The sequence below is a fragment of the Schistocerca piceifrons genome, chromosome 1, assembly GCF_021461385.2.
Source record: "Schistocerca piceifrons isolate TAMUIC-IGC-003096 chromosome 1, iqSchPice1.1, whole genome shotgun sequence".
In the NCBI taxonomy this organism is placed as follows: Eukaryota; Metazoa; Arthropoda; class Insecta; order Orthoptera; family Acrididae; genus Schistocerca; species Schistocerca piceifrons.
In genome coordinates, this window is record NC_060138.1 from 648,172,215 (window position 1) to 648,193,824 (window position 21,610).

A 21,610-nucleotide genomic window follows, 5' to 3' on the forward strand; every position below is an offset into this window, starting at 1 on the left:
TAGTAATCATGTGAAAATAATGATTTTTTTAGTATTACTAATGTTAAACCTTTTCTACAATATAATTAAGTGTTTTACATCAACAAAATGTAGATCAGGTTAATGTAGACAGATCTGGTATATCCAAGGCAGGGAATTGGATTCATATTTGTATAACTGCTTATCGAATTGTGTAACACAAATCACATGATGTGTGTCTCCTTGAACCTCACATACCAAAGACTGGTCAAGGGTTATCATAAAGATATGATGTATCAGCTGAACCTTAAACGACACAGCGGAAAAGTAAACAGTTTGTTAATGTGATTCTCATTTTCGGTACCAACAAACTGGCACTTAGCAACCAACAAGAGTGTATTTATTTTTTTACTCTTTTTACTTACAAATGCAACATTTATAACCACATATAAAGCACAAAGTAAATGTTTAACAAGGTTTTACTTCACTTTTTCTCTTTTTTTGTACTGAACAACACAATAACACAACATAAAACTAAAAACTATGCTCATTCTTTGACAATACACACTAAAGTGGAAGAGTTTGCTCACTTCATATGGCATGTCTCGTGTAATACAGTTTATGAGTAATTTAAATTAAAGAGCTGGTAAACAATAAAGGCCTATCTTAACCACCTTTGTTGGTTAAATAATTTTTTGATCTATTTGGAACTGTCCACATTAATAGCAAAGAAAGACATAAGCAGAAAAGAACATTTATTTATAGTTGTTTATTAAAAAGCATGAAGATTTCATATTCTATAGATGCAGCTTCAGTAAGACATTGCCTACGACTTCACTGTACCAGCTACTTTCTCCATGAAGTCTGCCATTTTTATATCACGATGGCTCACACCATTAACGTCGTGAGATGCCAGTGTGACTTTTACTTTATTGTAGACATTAAACCATTCAGGATGATGATCCATCTTCTCTGCCAAGAGTGCAACACGAGTCATGAAACCAAATGCCTGTATGACAGATTATGAAAGATTATATAACAAAAAACAGGACAACAATATCAGGTGGAAAGGTGTACGGACTAAGAAGATGACACGGGAGATATGAAATAATGTTGTTACATCTATCTACGAAAAACCATATTTTACTCAGAATTAATTTTGGGGTAAAATCAATGTTTTATATTTTCTCCACAACTATGTGACAGTAGGAAAAATGGTTGACAAAAGGAGGAGGAGGAGGAGGAGGAGTATTCACAGAAAAATTCAACTGATTTCTGAACATTCGAAAAGAGACAACATATCTTTTGTTTCTAGAATGAAAAATTTCTTCTTCAGGCACTAGCAATGTACAAAATAATCCGGAAAAGCTACAGGTAAATACATCTGAATTCAGCAAATCTATACGGGATTGATAACCAAGAAGTAATGATAAGAATGAACATTAGATTTAACATCCCACCGACAAGGTGACTTTTTTCTTTAGGTGATACAGACACACAAAAAAATCAAAACCTGGGTGGCCAGAAGTGCATTTGAATGCTATTCCTATCAAATTCAAATATAGTGTCCCTATCACTTCATTGAACACATTAAAATAGTTCAGTGATATATCTTACACTTTTTCATCACATAAAGCTCTTGATATTCTAATGATGAAGTGATTTTTTCCCCCCCAATGAATGGCACTGTAAATGAAATTTCAAGAAATACTGAGTGCCTTAATATGAAAGGATTATTACTTATGGCAAATAAAGTATGCAAGTTCAAAACATGGCTGGCTGTAATGCTGTCAAAGACAAAAGAACGAACTCACAAATTGTACATATCAACATGGGCATAGTCTCAAAATCCTATGTTAAGATCATTTTAAAACCCTAAATTTCACAAATATCATTCATGTGTGATCACTGATTTTGTACTCAAACTTAGGCTGGTTTAACTTAGTTCATTATAGCCACACGATCCCCACTCGAAGATGATATACCAAACAAATCAGGTTCATTTCAAAATATTTGCTATCATAATGACTTGTTCAAAAATTTATTGAAATGTGTGGCCTGAGGTGCCTTATGGAACTTGGCAACTGACATGCCAGCACAACTCACCCAGCATGACCTAGAGGATAATTCTAAGCCTAATGTCAGCTAGGTCATTTATTACTTTTTAATCTATTTTTCAATCTCCTCCCACAGTATACTGCTAAATTCAAGAGATATTATTGAAAGTTGTGAAAAACACATTAGTCTGAGATGGTGTACCTAAAGTAAATAAAGAAAGCTATAAGAATATTATGTGAAGTAAATAATCACACATTTTGCAGACTTTTTTTTAAAGATGTTTGATTTCTTACAGTAACTTGCTGGTGATAGAAATCAGTTTCAACTGGGTTTCAATTTGTGCAATCACAATGCAAAACACAAAAACTTGTCTGTGGTTCAGAATGAATGTACATTGGCCCTCCTCTAGTGGAAAGGTATTAAATAGTGCCCACCTAACAAGGAGCAAGGAACTGGGAAACACTATCAACTGAAAGGAAAATTAAACACACACCACATTAGCTACAAATTTGCAACTTATCTCTTTATTTGAAATTGATGACTGAAAATTCCTCTTTGCTGCAAGGAAAGTAGTGATGGTCACTTTAAAGTTGCATGGCAAATACTAATGTATTTTAGTTCTAACCATTTTTTATGGTTGCGTGCAATTATTTTCTTTGAAAGACAATCAGATGTAAGAAGTGATTATTATTCTACCAATAGAAAATAAAAGAAATTTATAGAACTTTTTATTTACTAGGCTAAATTTAGCTGGCATAAGGAAAAATAGCACTAAGCAATATAGTAATAGTTGACTGTTAGTACAGTCTACAGAGTAAATTTGTATTTTTCATTTGTTCCTGTTAATGTATAATTTGGCCAGTTACACAGTCCTTCATGTTTCTTCTTCTTCTTCTTCTTCTTCTTCTTCTTCTTCTTCTTGGTGGGATCTATGGAATATGATTCAAGAATGTGTATGTTTTGCACACGTCTTTTTATTTTGTTTTTGTTTTGCTTTAGGGTGTAAAAAACAATTGAGGCCATACGCACCCAAGTCAAAACTATGGAACACGAACACAGATAGGAGTTAAACAACTATATGTCAGCCCCAATGGACAGAATAGGAGACAGCTAAAAACAGGTATGTGGAAAAAGGGCTAAAAAACACCAGACAGGAATTGAGGTCCAAAACTAAAAATTAAATGGCCTTCGCCATATTGCTTCGGTGGATAAAAAGTAAACTGCGGTCGACAGCCCGTGCGTCATTCGCTAAAATGGCTGATAAATCAGACTGCAGACCCAAGCTGGAACGTAAATGGTTTAAAAAAGGGCATTCCCGCAGGAAGTGGCAGACAGTTAAAATTTGGGCGCGATGTGTACAAAGTGGTGGGGTAGTGCCACTTAGCAAATGATGACGGCTAAAAAGGCAGTGCCCAATATGCAGCCAAGTTAAAATAATCTCCTCCCGGTGGGAGGGCTGAGAGGAGGTTGTCCAAGAAGATGGGAGGGGCTTAATAGGCCGAAGCTTATTCCCGTGAAGGGAGGACCATTGGCAATGCCAAAGGGACACCACCTGACAGACGGCGACGCAGAGATCATCGGAGGGAATATAGGTACTTATGGACTGAGGTATGAGGACTGCACCCTTGGCAGCAGCGTCAGTAGCCTCGTTTCCTGGCAGACCGACATGACCAGGGACCCACCAAGAGTGAGCAAGAGTCAGTTTTCCTTGACTCGCTGCACTAAGGGAAGAGCAGTTACAGTATACACAGCTTTGAAGGGCACCGAGTGAGTCTGAGCACAGGACACAATTGGAAAGGCTGTGTTGCCAGATGCACTCTGTGGCCTGATACAAGGCGAAGAGCTCAGCTGTAAATAATGAGGAGTGTGCTGGAAGCCATTATCAAGAAACACAGGTGCTCATGACAAATGCACACCCGACCCCACAGTCAGTCCGAGAGCCATCAGTGTATACAAAGTTACTATCGCGAAGTTCCATGCGAAGGTCGTGAAACTGGAGGAGATAGACCGAGGTTGGAGTAGTGTCTTTAGGAAGCAAATGAAGGCCAAGGTTAACGTGGGCCACTTCACGAAGCCAAGTTGGTGAAGGGTTCACATCCACTGGGAAAGTTGCAGGTAGTGTGAAGTTAAGCCACCATAGCAAGTGGCAAAAGCAGACTCCAGGAGGTAACAGAAGAGGGACGAGCCCCATACTGATGATCAAAGGAATCATCAAAGAAGGAGGCATAGGAGGGGTGGCCACACATGGCAGACAAACATCATGCATACCTGCTGAGGAGAAAATCATGGAAGTAGGAAAGTGGTAGTTCAGCAGCTTCAGCATACAGACTCAAAACCAGGCTGGTGTAAAAGGCATGACAGTGGATAGTTTTGAGACTGTGTAAGAGTGACGGGCAGGCAGACGCATAAGCAAAGCACCTATAGTTGAGTTTCGAATGGATAAGGGTCTGGTACAAACGGAGGAGGGTGGTTTGATCAGCAACCCAGGAAGTACCATTGAGGACACACACAAGATTGAGGGGCCACGTACAGTGAGCTGCCAGGTAAGACACATAGGAGGACCAAGAGTATTTCCTATCAAGCATGAGCCCCAGAAATTTCATAGTTTCAATGAATGGAAGGGCAACAGATGTAGAGATGGTGGGAGAAACCATTTGCCACTAGAAATTAATACAGATGGTTTTGTCAGTGGAAAAGCGAAAGCCATTGTCGATGCTCCAGGAGTAAAGATGATCAAGACAGCACTGAAGTCGCCGCTCAGTGAGACAGGTCCATGGAGAAATGCAATAGATGGCAAAATCATCAACAAAAAGAGAGCCGGAGATGCCTGGCGGGAGACAGGCCATTATAAGGTTAATGGCAATAGCAAAGAGGATGAACTCAGGACGGAACCCAGAGGCACACCATTTTCCTGGGTAAAGGTGTGTGTCTGACAAGGTAGACCCCCCCCCCCCCCCCCCCACACACACACACACACACACACACACACACACACACACACACACACACACACACACACACACACACACACACACACACCCCCTTGATAACTCGGTTTTGTAAAAATGCCCGAAGATAACAGGGTAGGCACTCACAAAATTCCCAAGTGTAGAGAGTACGGAGGATACCAAATTTCCAGCAGGTGTCGTAGGATCTCTCCAAATCGAAAAACACGGCCACAGTCTGGGATTTCTGCAGAAAACGTTCATGACATGGGTGGACAAATTAACGAGATGGCAAACTGCAGAAAACCGTGCTCGAAATCCACACTGTGCATTATTTAGTAAATGGCAAGATTCGAGCCACCACACTGGCCGGGCATGAATCATATGTTCCATCACCTTGCAAATTCAGCTGGTAAAAAGAGATGGGGCGGTACCTACAAGGAAGGTTTTTGTCCTTACCGTGCTTAAGATGGTGGCTTCACGCCAACATCCAGGAAATGTGCCCTCTGCCCAGATGCAGTTGTACGTGTTAAGCAGAAAGTGCTTGCCCGCAAGAGAAAGGCGCTGCAACATCTGAATGTTGATGGCATCTAGCCCTGAGGCAGAGGATAGGGATGAACTGAGAGCATGATCTAGATCCCTCATAGTAAAGGTGGCATTGTAGCATTCATGATTCAGAGAAGAGAAGGGTACCATCTGAGCCACCTTTGCTCGTTTCCGATGGAGGAAGGCAGGGTTATAATGGGAAGAGCTCGGAACTTCTGCAAAATGGCAGCCCAAGGTGTTGGAGATAGCAACAGGGTCCACGAAGACATCACCAGCGACTGTCTGGCTGGAAATTGGGGAATGGATCTTGGTTCCAGAGAATGGTCGGAGGTTGGCCTACACGGCAGAGGAAGGTGTGGAACTGTTAAAATAACTAGTGAATGAAATACAGCTCGCTCTTTTGCTATCCTGAAGAATGCAACAACACTTTGCACACATCTGTTTATAATGAATGCAGTTTGCCAACATAGGGTGGTGGTTAAAAAAGCTGAGAGCACATCTACATGTGCGAATTGCATCATGGCATGCCTCAGTCCACCAAGGGACTGGGACACGATGTGGTAGAGAGAAAGTGCGGGGGATGGGATGTTCTGCAGCAGTAAGGATAATGTTTGCGAGATATTCCACTGGTCATCCCAACTGGCAAAATATTGTTCTTCAAAGGTAGCCAGGGAGGAGTAAAGCTGCTAGTTAGCCTTAGTAATCTGCCATTTAGACGTGCACGAGGACGGGGTAGGGGTAAGCAAATGGACAGCACACGGGAAATGGTCGCTTGAGTAGGTGTCAGGAAGTATGGGCCACTCAAGACGATGGGCAAGCTGGGCAATGCAGAAGCATAGGTCCAAATGGGAATAGGTGTGCAAGGAGTCAGAAAGGAAAGTGGGTGCTCCAGTGTTAAGGCAGAAGATGTTAAGTTGGTTAAGGAGGTCAGCCAAAAGGGCACCTCTCTGATAGGTCCTGGAAGAACCCCAAAGAGGATGATGTGCATTAAAGTCACTGAGTAGCAAATATGAGGGATGTACCTGGCAATAAGTTGAAGGAAGTCTGCCCTGGTGACAGCAAATGATGGAGGTTACATATATGGTACAGAGGGAAAAAGACAGGTGGGGAAGGAAAAGGTGAACTGCAACAGCTTGAAGATTGGTAGTCAGGGAGATGAGTTAACTATGAATGTCATCCTGTATGAGCAGCATGATGCCACCATGAGAGGGAATGCCAACCTCAGGGGGAAGGTCAAAATGTATTGGTAAGAAATGTTGTTGTTGTTGTCGTCTTCAGTCCAGAGACTGGTTTGATGCAGCTCTCCATGCTACCCCATCCTGTGCAAGCTGTTTCATCTCCCAATACCTACTGCAACCTACATCCTTCTGAATCTGCTTGGTGTATTCATCTCTTGGTCTCCCTCTACGATTTTTACCGTCCATGCTGCCCTCCAATACTAAATTGGTGATTCCTTGATGCCTCAGGATGTGTCCTACCAACTGATCCCTTCTTCTGGTCAAGTCGTGCCACAAATTTCTCTTCTCCCCAATTCTATTCAAAACCACCTCATTAGTTATATGATCTACCCATCTAATCTTCAGCATTCTTCTGTAGCACCACATTTCGAAAGCTTGTATTCTCTTCTTGTCTAAACTATTTATCGTCCACGTTTCACTTCCATACAAATGTGAAAGCTCAAATTGGTCATGAGGGCGCAATTTCGTTTCCTGAAGGCAGAGTACAAGGAGATGCTGTGAAGCTAAAAGCAGCCATAAATTCTCTTTGTGGGACTGAAGGCCGGGAATGTTGCATTGAAGGAGAGTCACAATGAGGAAGAGATGTAGGGGTGTCACCTCAGCGGCTGCCGAGTGACACTTGGGGAAGAGGCGCTACTACAGGGCACAAAAGCAAGAGGATCCTGCTCCATGGGATCCACAAAAGCATCAGCATGCTTGTGCAGTCAGTCTGTGGAATCCAATGCCGAAAAACGGTTGTTGGTGCACTCCGGTAACATGGAGGCTGGCCGAGCTAAGGTATCACGTGCTGACACCATTGAAGAGGATCTTCGAGTTGGCAAAGGAGAAGACCATTTGCCTTTGGTGGACTTCTTCGAGCCTTTCTGGCCAGATGAAGACTCGGGTGTTGTTTGGCTGGAGGGACGGAGTAAGTCTTCACGGGAGTACTCCTTCTGTCCTTTCTGGCCTACAGGTTGTGTAGCTGGTGGTTTTGGCCCTTGAGGCGAGAATTTGATGGCTTGTTGCACAGCTGGACGGTGGGGATGGCGATGCTACCTTGACACTAAGCGACTTCACAACCTCAGAGCTGAATTGGAGGTCGCATGTCTGCATGGCCATGTCCTCCATGGAGCGAGGGTAACAAGAACAGAACTAGGTTCGGACTGTATGGCTGGACGGTGATAATTTCATAGCCTGCTTTGAGCTCTGACAGAAGCAACTCTCTGGTGAGAAAGAGAGAGTGCGGGTGGGCACTAAGGAGGAATCTACCTTTTTCGTTACACGATGGACAGCAATGACACCCTGATCAGAGATGTAAGATCATCTTTCAGCCTCGGTTAGACTGTCTAGCAGCCTGGTGTAAATTACACCATGGGAAGAATTCAAAGTTCTATAGGCCTCAACATGAACAGGGTAACTGTGGAGAAGCAAGGCAGCAAGCAGTTGTTGTGCTTGAGAGTCAGAAGTGGTCTTCAAAATCAAAGGGCCATTCCGTAAACAAGTGCAGGATTTCACAGGACCAGGAATTGCATCTACACCCTTCTGAATAATAAAAAGATTTACCGTGGTGAAGGACTGACAGTCTTCAGTACGTGAGACCACAAGGAACCATGGTGCAGTGGGAAGGGTCTTTGAGTCATTAGCTTCATTGAGTTTACGTTTTGTAGGTATTGAATGGGAAGATGATTGACTCATCACAAGGAAATCCCCCATGATTGCCAGCATCTCCGATGGCGCACTCCTTCCAGCTGGGGGCCCCCTCCACAAGGAGGCGACCCGCCTTAGGTGATTGTTCATACCTCAGGTCACACCTCCAGAACACCTGATGGAGGGACTAATTGGCAATTTGAGAAGGTTACAGCTCAGGCAATCACACCTCCCTGGGTCTGGCCTGTACCAGGGGATACGTGCGAACCCTACCTGTTGACCCAGGGCTGGGAATTACGCATTACCCAGTCATCTGTTACACGTCGGAGGATCCTCAAACGCCGAAGCTGAGGAATGAGAGGTGAAGGGAAACAAAGAAAGGAAAAGTGAGCAAAAAACAAAGGTGAGTCTGTTCACATGTTAGCGACAGAATGCAGAACATTCCCAATAACACCCCAGACATGTTTCCCAGGGGAGGGTAAAAAGAATAGGAAGAGGATAGACATGCAGCACGGAAGGGAAAAAATGCTGCAAAGGCTGGGCCCTGTGGTACCGAAGCACCCACCAACCAAAGAGTGGCGGCCCCCTGGAAGGACGTCTTTTTATGGATCCTGGAATTCTTACACCCATTTCCCAGTAACTTTACTCATTCTAACTGATTCACCGTCACAACACTTGACACAAAAATAGCTTTGCCTCCTTGTCTTAGATCTAGAGTGAAGCTATATACTTCAGTAAGAAAGTATACAACAAACTCTGTCTGACATAAGGAAGAAAACAGGAACCCAAAGCAATTCAAACACACATCACTGACCCCACAATTTCCACAAATTATCTGAATATCTAGATTCAGAGATTTAGCAGATCTGTTAGCTGAGTGGCAGACAGTAATGTTCAGTGTAAAGCTGCATCTGTAATGATGTACTATAAGAAAGGAATAGGGATGTAGGTAGATAGTTATTTCGAAAAATACCATTGTAATCAATGCTCACAATTTTGATACCAACACAAAGTTTCTATGCAATGTAAGTGAAGTCAATTTTGTGCTGGTATTGAAATCATGGCCCATTATATGTCGTTCCATAAAATTTTATGATTGATAGTTTTCAGTTTATCCAATGGAAAGTTGAACTGCATATCAATCTAATGAACAGCTTTTTTTCTTCTTGTGAAAATGTTCACTATGAAAAAGTGGTAGAGAATAAATAAATTTCTGATAGCAAACGTGTCATTATTCAGATTCCTAATAGCTGTCTCAAGTCACTTTTTATAGTTTCTTTGTTTACTAAATTCCCATTCAATGACTCTGGAGCAAATCAGTTCCATTGTCTCATAGGACATCACAGAGGTCTTTCAAGCATGTCTTATCACGATTTACTTTATGTGTAATGCCAATTTATATGAACAGCTGGAAGGTGCCAGTATGAGTAGTCCACTTAGTCCAGTGGTTACCAATTTCTACACAGAGCATTTTGAAACATTGGACTTGGCACCTGGTTAATCTAAGGAGTAGTGCATGTACAACACCACCTTTGCTGTGGTGATAGAAGAAGACCAACAGCTATTCTTTCTATCCTCTGCTGGTTGTGAGAAATGGTGAGAATGTGAGCCACAGCGTATACTGAAACCAGACACACTTGATACCTGCACCAATTTCAGCACTTCTGACATGAGATTAAACTAACTTCCTGGCAAATTAAAACTGTGTGCCAGACCGAGACTCGAACTTTGCCTGTGGTCCCGAGTTCAAGTCTCGGTCCAGCACACAGTTTTAATTTGCCAGGAAGTTTCATATCAGGGCACACTCCACTGCAGAGTGAAAATCTCATTCATGAGATGAAACACCTACAATGTGTACCCCACCAATTACGTAAGAAGTATTACGAAAAACCTAACACACATTGATGTGACTTGCCTGAAGAAAAAATGGTGGGTACAGCCTTTCTGCCACACATGCCCGAGATGGACAGCACTGGCCATATATGGAGGAATGGTATTTAAAAACAACCAAAAAAGAGCCAAGAGTATCTCAGATCAAGATCAGCAAAAGACAAAAGGGATTCACTCACAATTGCAATGTCAAGAATATATCATGACCGCGTACATGTGGTGGGTCGACAGAAGCGTCCGATCCCACGCGTCGGCTTTGACCCGTGACGTAAGGGTGTTGTCGTGTGTGACATCATAAAGGCGCGGAGTTTGGTTTGAGTGTGGCTGTCTCCAGTTCTGTTTTATCTTATTTTATTTACTTTTCTGATCTGTTCGTTCTATCCCGTGAGATTTTTTTTTAAAAAGACAAAAAACACTAATCAGCTACTGAAGCATCTTTATCTTATATGGGTTGCAGGGGTTACGACCCCTGGGGAGGTGGGTGGGTATTCATGCATGGCTGTCTTCACTTACACGTTGTAGCTACGCAAGGCGTCTAAATTTGTTTATATTTAGTTTGCCCCCCCACCCAAAACACCCCATTTCCCACACTTGTCCCGTTAGTGTCATTAGGCTTCTTGTGGAAAGTGTGTGTGTTTGTTTTTGTTTCCGCCATATTTGTGACGTCATGGGTCAAAGCAGACGGGCGGGATCGGATGCTTCCGTTTTTCCCATGTGGTAAAGTCTATGTTGGTATGATTGGACAAACTGTCAATCCTGGGGTCAACAAACATAAGAGGCATTCCAGATTGGGACAGGTGGAGAAATCAGTTTAGGTAGAGAATGCACTGTGTGAGACTGACCACATAACAAAATTCATTGACACACAAGTTCTCACTGTGGAGTAAGAGCTACCATGCTTGACAGTTTGGGGAAGCCACAGAAATTCACAACCCTAACAATAGTCTCAATGAGAAATAAGAAAACCTCATGGTAAATAGATCATTGATTTCCATGCTGCAGCAGTGCAGGTAGCAAGGGAGAATCACAGCAGTTATGACCAGGGAAAAGCCCCAGACTTTGGCACAACAGGTACACACATTATCTGATCACTGGCTTGACTCCAGTTCGTCATAGCAATGGAAGGTGAAATGACAATCCCAACCATGCTCGCTGGTGAAATGTCAGGAAAATTGTCACTGAAGACCCTGAGACAGAAGCCGAGATGCAATACTTCAACGCGGCTCCATGAAAGCCTCACCAATTTTGTATCTCAGTCAAAGGTCTTAATAGCCCAATGAACCTTTATGTCTACAATTGTAATGTTAACAAGAAATACTCAAGTTCACGGATTAGATATCATATACCTCACAAAAAATTTATCTGATAGTATTGTTTTTTTACAATAAAAAGAAATAAGGACTATTCCAACATTGGAGATTTAACATATGTTAAAACACAAAATAAATGTCTAAATCTGACTCGGAGGAATATTCGATACAGCTTTAATCTGTGACCTAACAAACACGCAACAAATGTTGTGACAATAACATGATTAACAGTGGCAATTTTTTCAAACAATCTAATCTAAACAGAAGCCTGTCACTAAAATAATATTTTTTGCTTTCAAATTTACTGGTTTTGCCAACTAACAACAAAACTGTGAAGATATTCAGCAAAAGCTGACATCATAGCAGCCATTAATATTACATTACTGGTCAAAGCTGAAGACTAGTATTGAATATTCCTGTTGATCTTCAGTTTACTACGATTAAACCACACACATACCTCATTGAAATTGTTAAATATAAAATCCTTAGCAATGGCATCTCGATTCTCTGTAACTTTCCAGCCTTTCTCCAACAGTGGTTGGAGAACTTGTGTTCGCTCCTCCTCAGTCAGCTTGCCAGACTGGGAATAATAATAAAATAATATTACAAAAACCAAGATCACAGCAAAATATAAAACAACTTTTACTTATGTACTAAATAACAACTCAGAGAGAGAGAGAGAGAGAGAGAGAGAGAGAGAGAGAGAGAGAGACACACTCCACATTAATGCCACTTAGAAGCACGACAAATTTTACTTGGTTCCAGTAACAGCTAGCTGGCAGAAGTGTCTCTGGAGATCATAGAATACATAGGCCAGCACCTACATCCAGCCATTGTGGGATACATGATTACTACAGAATTTTTTTCTGATGTAATTACAAAAAGTATAGTGTACCTAAATTAAAATGGCAAAAAAGAAGTAAATTTTACATCCCACATGTAAGCAGTTTGAGACATTTCACTGTGTCGCCAAGAAAAGTAATTTCAAGTATACACGTAAGTTAATACTGCTGCATACATTACACCATAGGCTAAACCACAGCACATATCAAAGTGAAATCTTTTCTACTAGACTCTCTCTCTCTCTCTCTCTCTCTCTCTCTCTCTCTCTCTCTCTCTCTCTCTCTCTCTCTCTCTCTCTCTCTCCCCTTTAGCACTAGTATGACTTATAAACAGACTTTTGAAGAAGCTAGTGAATAGGCACCTGACCACATTAAATTCTAATAGCAACAGTTATGCAGGATCAGAACCCAAGCTCTGGAGGTTCTTCTACATGCCTGGATTAATTGCACTCAGGGGATGAATGAATGCAAATGCACCCTGTAATTAGTAAATAGGGCAATTTATATTGTTGATAGCAGTAAGTGCATTGAACTATGTGCAGACACGACTTATTTTTTCCTAACTGTTGCTGTAGATACCAGTGCGATTCTCTATGCAAAACTAGAATTAATTCTACAAGTTTCAACTGTTCAATAGCAATCACAATGGTGAATTAATTACTTTATGCCATTTACAATTCAACTACTCAACGATTTCAACAAACAAGTTTCATTTCACCAAGTCAACTATAACATCACACACGCCAGCTCCACACTGCTGAAGGAATAATTTTTCGATAGTAACACACACTATTTTGTATCAGCAGCGACTTAGGCATATCACAACTCATTAGGTACGCATTAACATAAAATAAGGATAATCACTCTGTGAGCGACGATCAGATCATACCATTCTGTCAGAAATGTGAGGAACACACTACAATACGATGAACGATGTGCGCCGCTTCCGTCAACGCGTAACTGTTTTTACCGCGTTGCGAAATCAAGTTATCTGTTGAACTACAGCAACTTTCTCCAGTTTCAAGGGTGTCTGCAATTACAGTTTCAAATGCAGAATACGAGTAGCTCGAAAAATCTTATGTAGGCCCTAATGGTTTTATATACTGGCAGATAATATCGTCACCACTACCAGCGAATGTAACATATGTATGTATATTATGTCCAATTTTACATCAACAGCGTCTAAATGACAATTGCTCTTTTCTCCAACCACATTTTTGAATTGATTATTTCTTTCTGAAACATAACCACATTATAATATTTTAATACTCTTTTTTGTCGTGTAGCACTGCTTTATCACACTTACCATTTTCTTATGTCTTGTACTTGCCGCTACGCTCGATTGCTTGACGCACTGTAGTGGTACAGCTGACCTAGAGATCCGACAGGTGGCAGTACACACACCAAAAATCATTACGTACTATAATTGAGAAACGTCGAAACGAAAGTACCGTAATTGTATTTATAGTTCTTCAGCGTTACCAAATGTTTCCATTTTCAGCTAACAAGTACCGTCTAGTTTTCTAAAATTAAGGGAATTACTACTGAACAAATATTTAAGCTTCACCGCTGTAGAGAAGGTCGATCTGCAGCTTGGTTCAGTGCGTCCTAAATTAGAAAAAAAGTATATCATTGAAGTTAAAGGTGATCCAAATGCGACTATTAATGTTTTGGTTAAGCGGCTTCTACACAAGAATCAAACTTTCATATGACTACCGATACCTATTCTCTGATAGTGGAGCTCAGTTAGCATGTAATATAACGATCCTTGAGTAGGAGTAACAACTGAGGTACTTTCTACTTGCTCTTCTCATTTACAAAACGTATGCTATACGAGTACCTACTAGATTGTAATTATAACATCTAAACTCATAATTATTGATTTGAAATTACTCTAACTTAAGTGCGTACACAAATTAATGAATATTCTGTATTGGAGTGGAAAGCTCAGAACATCAAAATATAAATAGCTTGTCGGGTTCAGCTAAACTGGTGGCTGTCCGACCTTTGCTTAACGTGATTCAGAAGAATGAAGACCTACAGTTGAGCAACAATAACTTTATTGCGAGCGCGTATCTGACGACGCCCGGCATGCATGGACAGATCGGAGCTATAAAATTTGCTTCCGGCCTATACAGAGGATCCTTAATCCTCGGAAACTTCCGTAGTTAGGAGAGAAAACAGTACTCGTCCACACAAGTCAGGAGGCACGGAACTACTCACTAACTCAAAAAACAAGGAATAATAACAATAAACAGAACGTACATAAAAGGTAGAAAACACAGCGCCTCTAGAGGCTGAGCGCGGAACTACACTGACGTCGTGTAAAGTAATTACAATCGCACAGCACTGCACTGATATATATATATATATATATATATATATATACACACACACACACACACACACCGGCGAGCTTGAATTAGTGCGCGGGAGCGTCGCTACAAGCTCAAGGCCCAGAATAGTGGTGGGCAGAAAATCTCGTATCTAAGGCCCCCACACATGCTATTGCATGCATGACAATCATGCTTGCGCAAGCTTGCTTGACCGTGTGTACTGTGTAGGGTAAATTACCGCAAGCATCAGGCTTGTACAAGAAGCTTGACACTTGACCGAATTTTGATACTTGCAGCGCTCCAAGTGGCCTGGCAGCGAACCAAAATCTTAACCGGAAGATCACAGGTATCCATGTATGAATCTCATCTCCGGAGTGGCAAGGATAATAATAAGTATGTTGCGTGTTTGTAATCTATGAAGCATGCGGATCTAGCACGTGAAGATCTGTGGCTGACGGATGGGTAATGGCGGTGTTTTGTTTGTTGTGATGTAAACAGTGCTTAAGGGACGTTCAAACGACATGGCAAGTGGCATTGCAACAACAAAATCTACAGGCCCAGCGCCAACAGTTGAACAGATAAATGCTGACAGAATAACACAAGTTTGTATTATTATTATATTCGTACTTCTTATGTTACGGTTACATGTCCGTCTAACACTGTTAAATGTTCAACATAAATATTTACTGTTTACAGCTGGCTAATAAATACTGGGCGCCGTATACCATTGATAACCATCATCCCTATGACTCAGGAATTGTGGAAGACTTATATGTTACGGAAATTTATGGCTCGAAGTAAGTGACATTACATTCAAACGAATGCTCTGCACTCTTTTCATCAGCTTTGTTGGTACCCGACTGCCTGAAACAGAGATAAGTAGCAGCTGAAACGTTAGTCATATGAAAGACGTAATGAAACGCATTACACTTATACTTGAACATAGTGGCAGACCTGTGTTAGCGTTAATTATCTATGTGTGCTTTAGTCCAGTAGAAACTTTTACTTATCAACGCCTTTTTCAACTCTTTCTGTAGTAATGTTTCAATGTGCTGACACTTTGGCGTCCGCACATAAAAGCTATACCTCATTGCACGTACCTAATATTTTTATTTTCATGGTTCTGCAGGCATTGCAGGAAAGATCATTTTTACAGCATAGGGTTTTGCCATGTGATTCACATGAAAATCATTCCTATCCTTAGTTTCATAGTTGTGAGCTTCACTGATAATTTCTTTGTGATTTAATCATCTCACTGTCCATATGTGTATGTTGTTGTTATTGTGGTCTTCAGTCCTGAGACTGGTTTGATGCCGCTCTCCATGCTGCTCTATCCTGTGAAAGGTTCTTCATCTCCCAGTACCTACTGCAACCTACATCCTTCTGAATCTGTTTAGTGTATTCATCTCTTGGTCTCCCTCTGCGTTTTTTACCCTCCACGCTACCTTCCAATACTAAATTGGTGATCACTTGATGCCTCAGGAAATGCCCTACCAACCGATCCCTTCTTTTAGTCAAGTTGTGCCACAAATTCCTCTTCTCCCCAATTCTGTTCAGTACCTCTTCATTAGTTATGTGGTCTACCCATATAATCTTCAGCATTCTTCTGTAGCACCACATTTCGAAAGCTTCTATTCTCTTCTTGTCTAAACTATTTATCGTTCATGTTTCACTTCCATATGTAGCTACACTCCATACAAATACTTTCAGAAACGACTTCCTGACACTTAAATCTATACTCGATGTTAACAGACTTCTCATCTTCAGAAATGCATTCCTTGCCATTGCCAGTCTACATTTTATATCCTCTCTACTTCGACCATAATCAGTTATTTTGCTCCCCAAATAGCAAAACTCATTTAGCCTACTACTTCAAGTGTCTCATTTCCTAATCTAATTCCTGCAGCATCACCCGATTTTGTTCGACTACATTCCGTTATTGTTGTTTTGCTTTTGTTGAAGTTCATCTTATATCCTCCTTTCAAGACCCTGTCCATTCAGTTCAGCTGCTCTTCCAGGTCCTCTGCTGTCTCCAACGGAATTACAATGTCATCGGTGAACCTCAAAGTTTTTTGTTTCTTCTCGATGGATTTTAACTCCTACTCCGAACTTTTCGTTTGTTACCTTTACTGCTTGCTCAATATACAGATTGATTAACATCGGGGAGAGCCTACAACCCTGTCTCACTCCCTTCCCAGCCCCTGCTTCCCTTTCATGCCCCTTGACTCTTATAACTGCCATCTGGTTTCTGTACAAATTGTAAATAGCCTTTTTCTCCCTGTATTTCACTCCTGCCACCGTCAGAATTTGAAAGAGCGTATTCCTGTCAACATTGTCAAAACCTTTCTCTAAGTCTACAAATGCTAGAAGTGTAGGTTTGCCTTTCCTTAATGTTTCTTCTAGGATAAGTTGTGGGGTCAGTATTGCCTCATGTGTTCCAACATTTCTATGGAATCCAAACTGATCTTCCCCGAGGTCGGCTTCTACCAGTTTTTCCATTCGTCTGTAAAGAATACGTGTTAGTATTTTGCAGCAGTGGCTTATTAAACTGATAGTTCGATAATTTTCACATCTGTCAACACTTGCTTTCTTTGGGATTGTAATTATTATATTCTTGTTGAAGTCTGAGGGTATTTCGCCTGTCTCATACATCTTGCTCACCAGATGGTAGGGTTTTGTTAGGCCTGGCTCTGCCAAGGCTGTCAGTAGTTCTAATGGAATATTGTCTACTCCGGGGGCCTCGTTTCGACTTAGGTCCTTCAGTGCTCTCTCAAACTCTTCACGCAGTATCATATCTCCTATTTCATCTTCATCTACATTCTCTTCCATTTCTGTTCTGTAATATTGTCTTCAAGAACATCGCCCTTTTTTAGACTGTCTATATACTCCTTCCACCCTTCTGCTTTCCCTTCTTTGCTTAGAACTGGGTTTCCATCTGAGGTCTTGATATTCATGCAAGTGGTTCTCTTTTCTCCAAAGGTCTCTTTAATTTTTCTGTAGGCAGTGTCTATCTTACCCCTAGTGATATGTGCCTCTAATCCTTACATTTGTCCTCGAGCCATCCCTGCTTAGCCGTTTGCACTTCCTGTCAATCTCATTTTTGAGACGTTTGTATTCCTTTTTGCCTGCTTCATTTACTGCATTTTTATATTTTCTCCTTTCATCAATTAAATTCAGTATCTCTTCTGTTACCCAAGGATTTCTATTAGCCCTCGTCTTTTTACCTACTTGATCCTTTGCTACCTTCACTATTTCGTCTCTCAAAGCTACCCATTCTTCTTCTACTGTATTTCTTATCCCCCATTCTTGTCAATCGTTCCCAAGTGCTCTCTCTTTCAAACTCTCTACAAACTCTGGTTCTTTCAGTTTATCCAGTTCCCATTTCCTCAAATTCCCACCATTTTGCAGTTTCTTAAGTTTTTAATCTACAGTTCATAACCAATAGATTGTGGTGAGGGTCCACATCTGCCCCTGGAAATGTCTTACAATTTAAAATTTATCTGAAACCTGTCAGTATCTCCAGGCTTCTTCCATGTGTACAACCTTCTTTCATGATTCTTGAACCAAGTGTTAGCTATGATTAAGTTATGCTTTGTGCAAAATTCTACCAGGCAGCTTCCTATTTCATCTCTCCCCCCCCCCCCCCCCCCCCCAATCCATATTCACCTACTATGTTTTTATATATTTTAAATATATGTGTGTGGCTACTGAAGCCAGAGACTGTGGTCATATGTTCATATGCGTGTGCTGAAAGCTCACTTTCTGACAGCCTTTTTGTTGTACCTATCTGCAGCTCAGCATCTCTCTTATGACGACTAGCAATTATCCTTTCCATAATATTTTTTTCATTCCATCCTGATTTTCCATTGTCTGTGACTAAACTAAAGTTCTAAATTGTTTTCTTCCAGTTTAAATTCTCATCAATAAGGACACACAAACTTTTTGCAGTTTCCACCCTATTTGTTTAGTTAGTTCATCATCATAGCTGTGGTGGAAAAAAATTGATGATAATGTCATAGGTAGTGTGACAGATGCCTTTCATTATGAGGGGAAACTATTGTTGGGGCTAAGATCTGAACCTGACAATGGCAGAGGAATCAGTCGTTCGTAGGTCAGGCTCCCTTGCCTGGATGTGGGTTGTGGAGGCAATGGTGAGGGGAGTCACGTGGCGGACCATTAGTGAAACGTTTCTGATTACAATAGTTCTTTTATTTTTATTTATTTTTTTTTTTTGGGGGGGGGGGGGGGGGGGGGTATGTGTGAGGGAGCCGGCTGGCCAGTACTTCTCCAACAGCAGCACTCCCACCCTCAGAAGGGACAATGGGTTGTAGAGAAGAGGTGTCACCATTAGGTAGTGATGAGTTCATTTGTTATGATTTTCTTGATAAGTCAGCTCCTACAGGAGCCTAGCCAGAGCCATAATATTGCCAAGTTTCATAATTCATTAAGTGCAGGCTAGCTGCTTCTACGTAGTCAACTTCCTGAATAAATGCTCTTTCATAATGGATATTCACCCAAAGGATTATGATTTGTTTACATTTCTGAACAACAAACATTGTAACATGTATTTCATAAGTTCACTTAAAAATACAAAGTTTTCCTCTTACTCTAATTGTTAGCATGAACCACATCATTCATTGGCTCTTTCTTTATCTAGATGTTATTTTTAAAGGTTAGTCCAGTCCTTTTCATGGTTGGTCCAGTCCATTGCTAATTGGTGCACTGGAAGCTTGATAGCTTCGGCAATTTTCCACTTGAAGTAGAAAAAAATTACGCAAGGCAGCGTCAGAACCACAACAGTACAGAAACTGGAACACACATGGGCACTGCTCATCATGGTACTGCCACATGTGTTGGAATGTTTACTCAGCAGCAATATGATCTTTCTGCACAGCTAGCAGTTCATCCAGTGAATAATGGGGAAAGTGGTTTTAGAGTGTTGTTTAAGTACATTGGGTTCTGAGTCGGCACCAAGTGTAATGATTTTTCCAGCCCGTGCAAAGGTTATGTCGTTTCCTGTGATACCACCACATGTGGAAAAGGAACCCATTTCACTCTCCATGTCTCTTCCTAAAAGATGCCTGTACATAGTTCATCATTACACAATGCACCCTTTCACCATGGCATGCCCCTATTCGACTTATACACTACACTGTCTAGCAGTCCTATTGCAAGATTTCACAGGAACTAATGCAAAATAAATTACCTAGACTAACAAATTACAGTAACTCCATTAGACAAGGACAGTGGCATAGCCATAACATGTTTTATACTTCAAAGCTGCTCCATGTACCTTGTGAAACTCAGCACTCACTGACACGACCTGAATGCATGTGGCGTCTCACATACATCTTGCCCTCTATCTTCTGTCTCAGGTGATGTCATCTCTATGACTTTGGATGACCCCTAATAACACATTAGAAATTTCTTCAGACCTTTCAAACTTCCCAGATGCTCTCCTGTGAAACTTGCAAGACTAGCACTCCCAGAAGAAAGAATATTGCAGAGACATGGTCTGGCTCACTCACCAACAAAAGGCAACGGTCCTGAGTTCGAGTGTCAGTCCAGTACACAGTTATAGTCCGCCATCAAGTTTTGTATCAGCACACACTCAACTGAAAAGTATAACTGTCATTTTGGAAACATCCCCCAGGCTGTGGCTAAGCAATATCTCTGCAATATCCTTTCTACTGTGAAGTTTGGAAGATATAAGATGAGGTACTGGCGGAAGTAAAGCTGTGAGGACGAGTCGTGAGTTGTGCTTGGTTAGCACAGTGGTAGTGCACTTGTTATGAAAGGCAAAGGTCCCAAACTTGAATCTCAGTCAAGCACACAGTTGTTGATCAGCCAGGAAGTTTCAGGTGATGGCATCTGTGTACTGTATACTGCCCTGATAGACTTTGGCCAAGCACTTTTATGACCCCAGTTTTCCTGCTCAGACCATCTACATTGTCATGCTTCCTGCTAGATTTGTGCACTACCTCAATTGATTCATTTTAATGTCAGTTGAGTCAGTCTGTTTGAAGGATCTTTCAGTATTAATAGCCATTTTAATGCCGTCCATTACGACTTCGAATTTATTGCCATTCAGGTAACAGCGAAAGTACATGCGACTGTAGGTTAAGCTGAACATCATCATCCCTGTTGTTTAGTAATTGTGTTTTGGCTTATTTAACACCCTTGATGCATGTGCAACCCGGTGCTCATTGCAGTATACTTCCTCATTCAGAATGCATTCCACTGCATGGTTGCTTGAATCACAGGACTGGATAAACTCTTTCGCTATTTGTAAATGCTAACATCAGGATAGTTGTTCATGCCTTTTTTAATCCTTTGAATGCGGACTGACTGTCACCTGTCCACTGAAATATCACAACCTTCTTCAACAAATGTGCCAGTGGGTTAGCAATGCCATCATTGACAAATTTTCTATAATGCTGTAATTATACAACCCTGAAAATGACTGCAGTGTTTTGCAGTTTGTGGTGGCGAGAAATTATGGACTGCACATACTAATCTTGGGTCAGTCTTTATGCCTTCATGCCTATTTACATGGTGTAGATAGCTAACTTCTCCCAATTCAAGGTAACACTTTTCAGTATTCAGTGTTAAGCACAATGAACGCATTCTCTGAAACACTTCTTCCAGCACACTGTGTGCGCTTCTTTCAATTCCAATAGAAAACAAAAACATTGTCCAAATAGACTATAAAGTGACATGGTATTTAATCCCTCGACACTTCTTCGAATAATTACTGAAATGTGATTGATGCATTCTTAAGTCTATGAGGCATCTGCTGATACTGATAATGCCCTGATGGAATGGTAAACACAGTATTTGGCTGGTCCTGTGCTAATACTT

The 21,610-nt window shown here is 41.2% G+C and overlaps 2 protein-coding genes across 3 annotated transcripts in view; one reads left to right on the forward strand and one right to left on the reverse strand.

The window, feature by feature from the left end:
* Positions 1 to 336: 336 nt before the first annotated feature.
* On the reverse strand, positions 337 to 14,486 carry LOC124805243 (probable pterin-4-alpha-carbinolamine dehydratase). 2 transcript variants are annotated; one of them, XM_047265757.1, is made up of 3 exons: positions 13,720 to 14,486; positions 12,029 to 12,151; positions 337 to 967 (listed from the first exon to the last, which is right to left on the reverse strand). In XM_047265757.1, exons 1-3 carry the CDS (start codon positions 13,825 to 13,827, stop codon positions 785 to 787), a joined length of 414 nt encoding a protein of 137 aa, XP_047121713.1. In that variant the 5' UTR covers positions 13,828 to 14,486; the 3' UTR covers positions 337 to 784. The 2 variants fall into 2 exon arrangements, with proteins under 2 accessions (XP_047121713.1, XP_047121720.1); XM_047265764.1 differs by lacking the exon at positions 13,720 to 14,486 and adding an exon at positions 13,303 to 13,493.
* A 608-nt stretch (positions 14,487 to 15,094) lies between these two features.
* Positions 15,095 to 21,610, forward strand: part of LOC124805223 (RNA helicase aquarius) — a 380,133-nt gene continuing 373,617 nt past the window's right edge. Inside the window, exons 1-2 of the mRNA XM_047265726.1 lie at positions 15,095 to 15,351; positions 15,446 to 15,546. Coding sequence (XP_047121682.1) covers positions 15,271 to 15,351; positions 15,446 to 15,546 — 182 coding nt within the window. The 5' untranslated portion in view covers positions 15,095 to 15,270. The remainder of the gene's footprint in view (positions 15,352 to 15,445; positions 15,547 to 21,610) is intronic.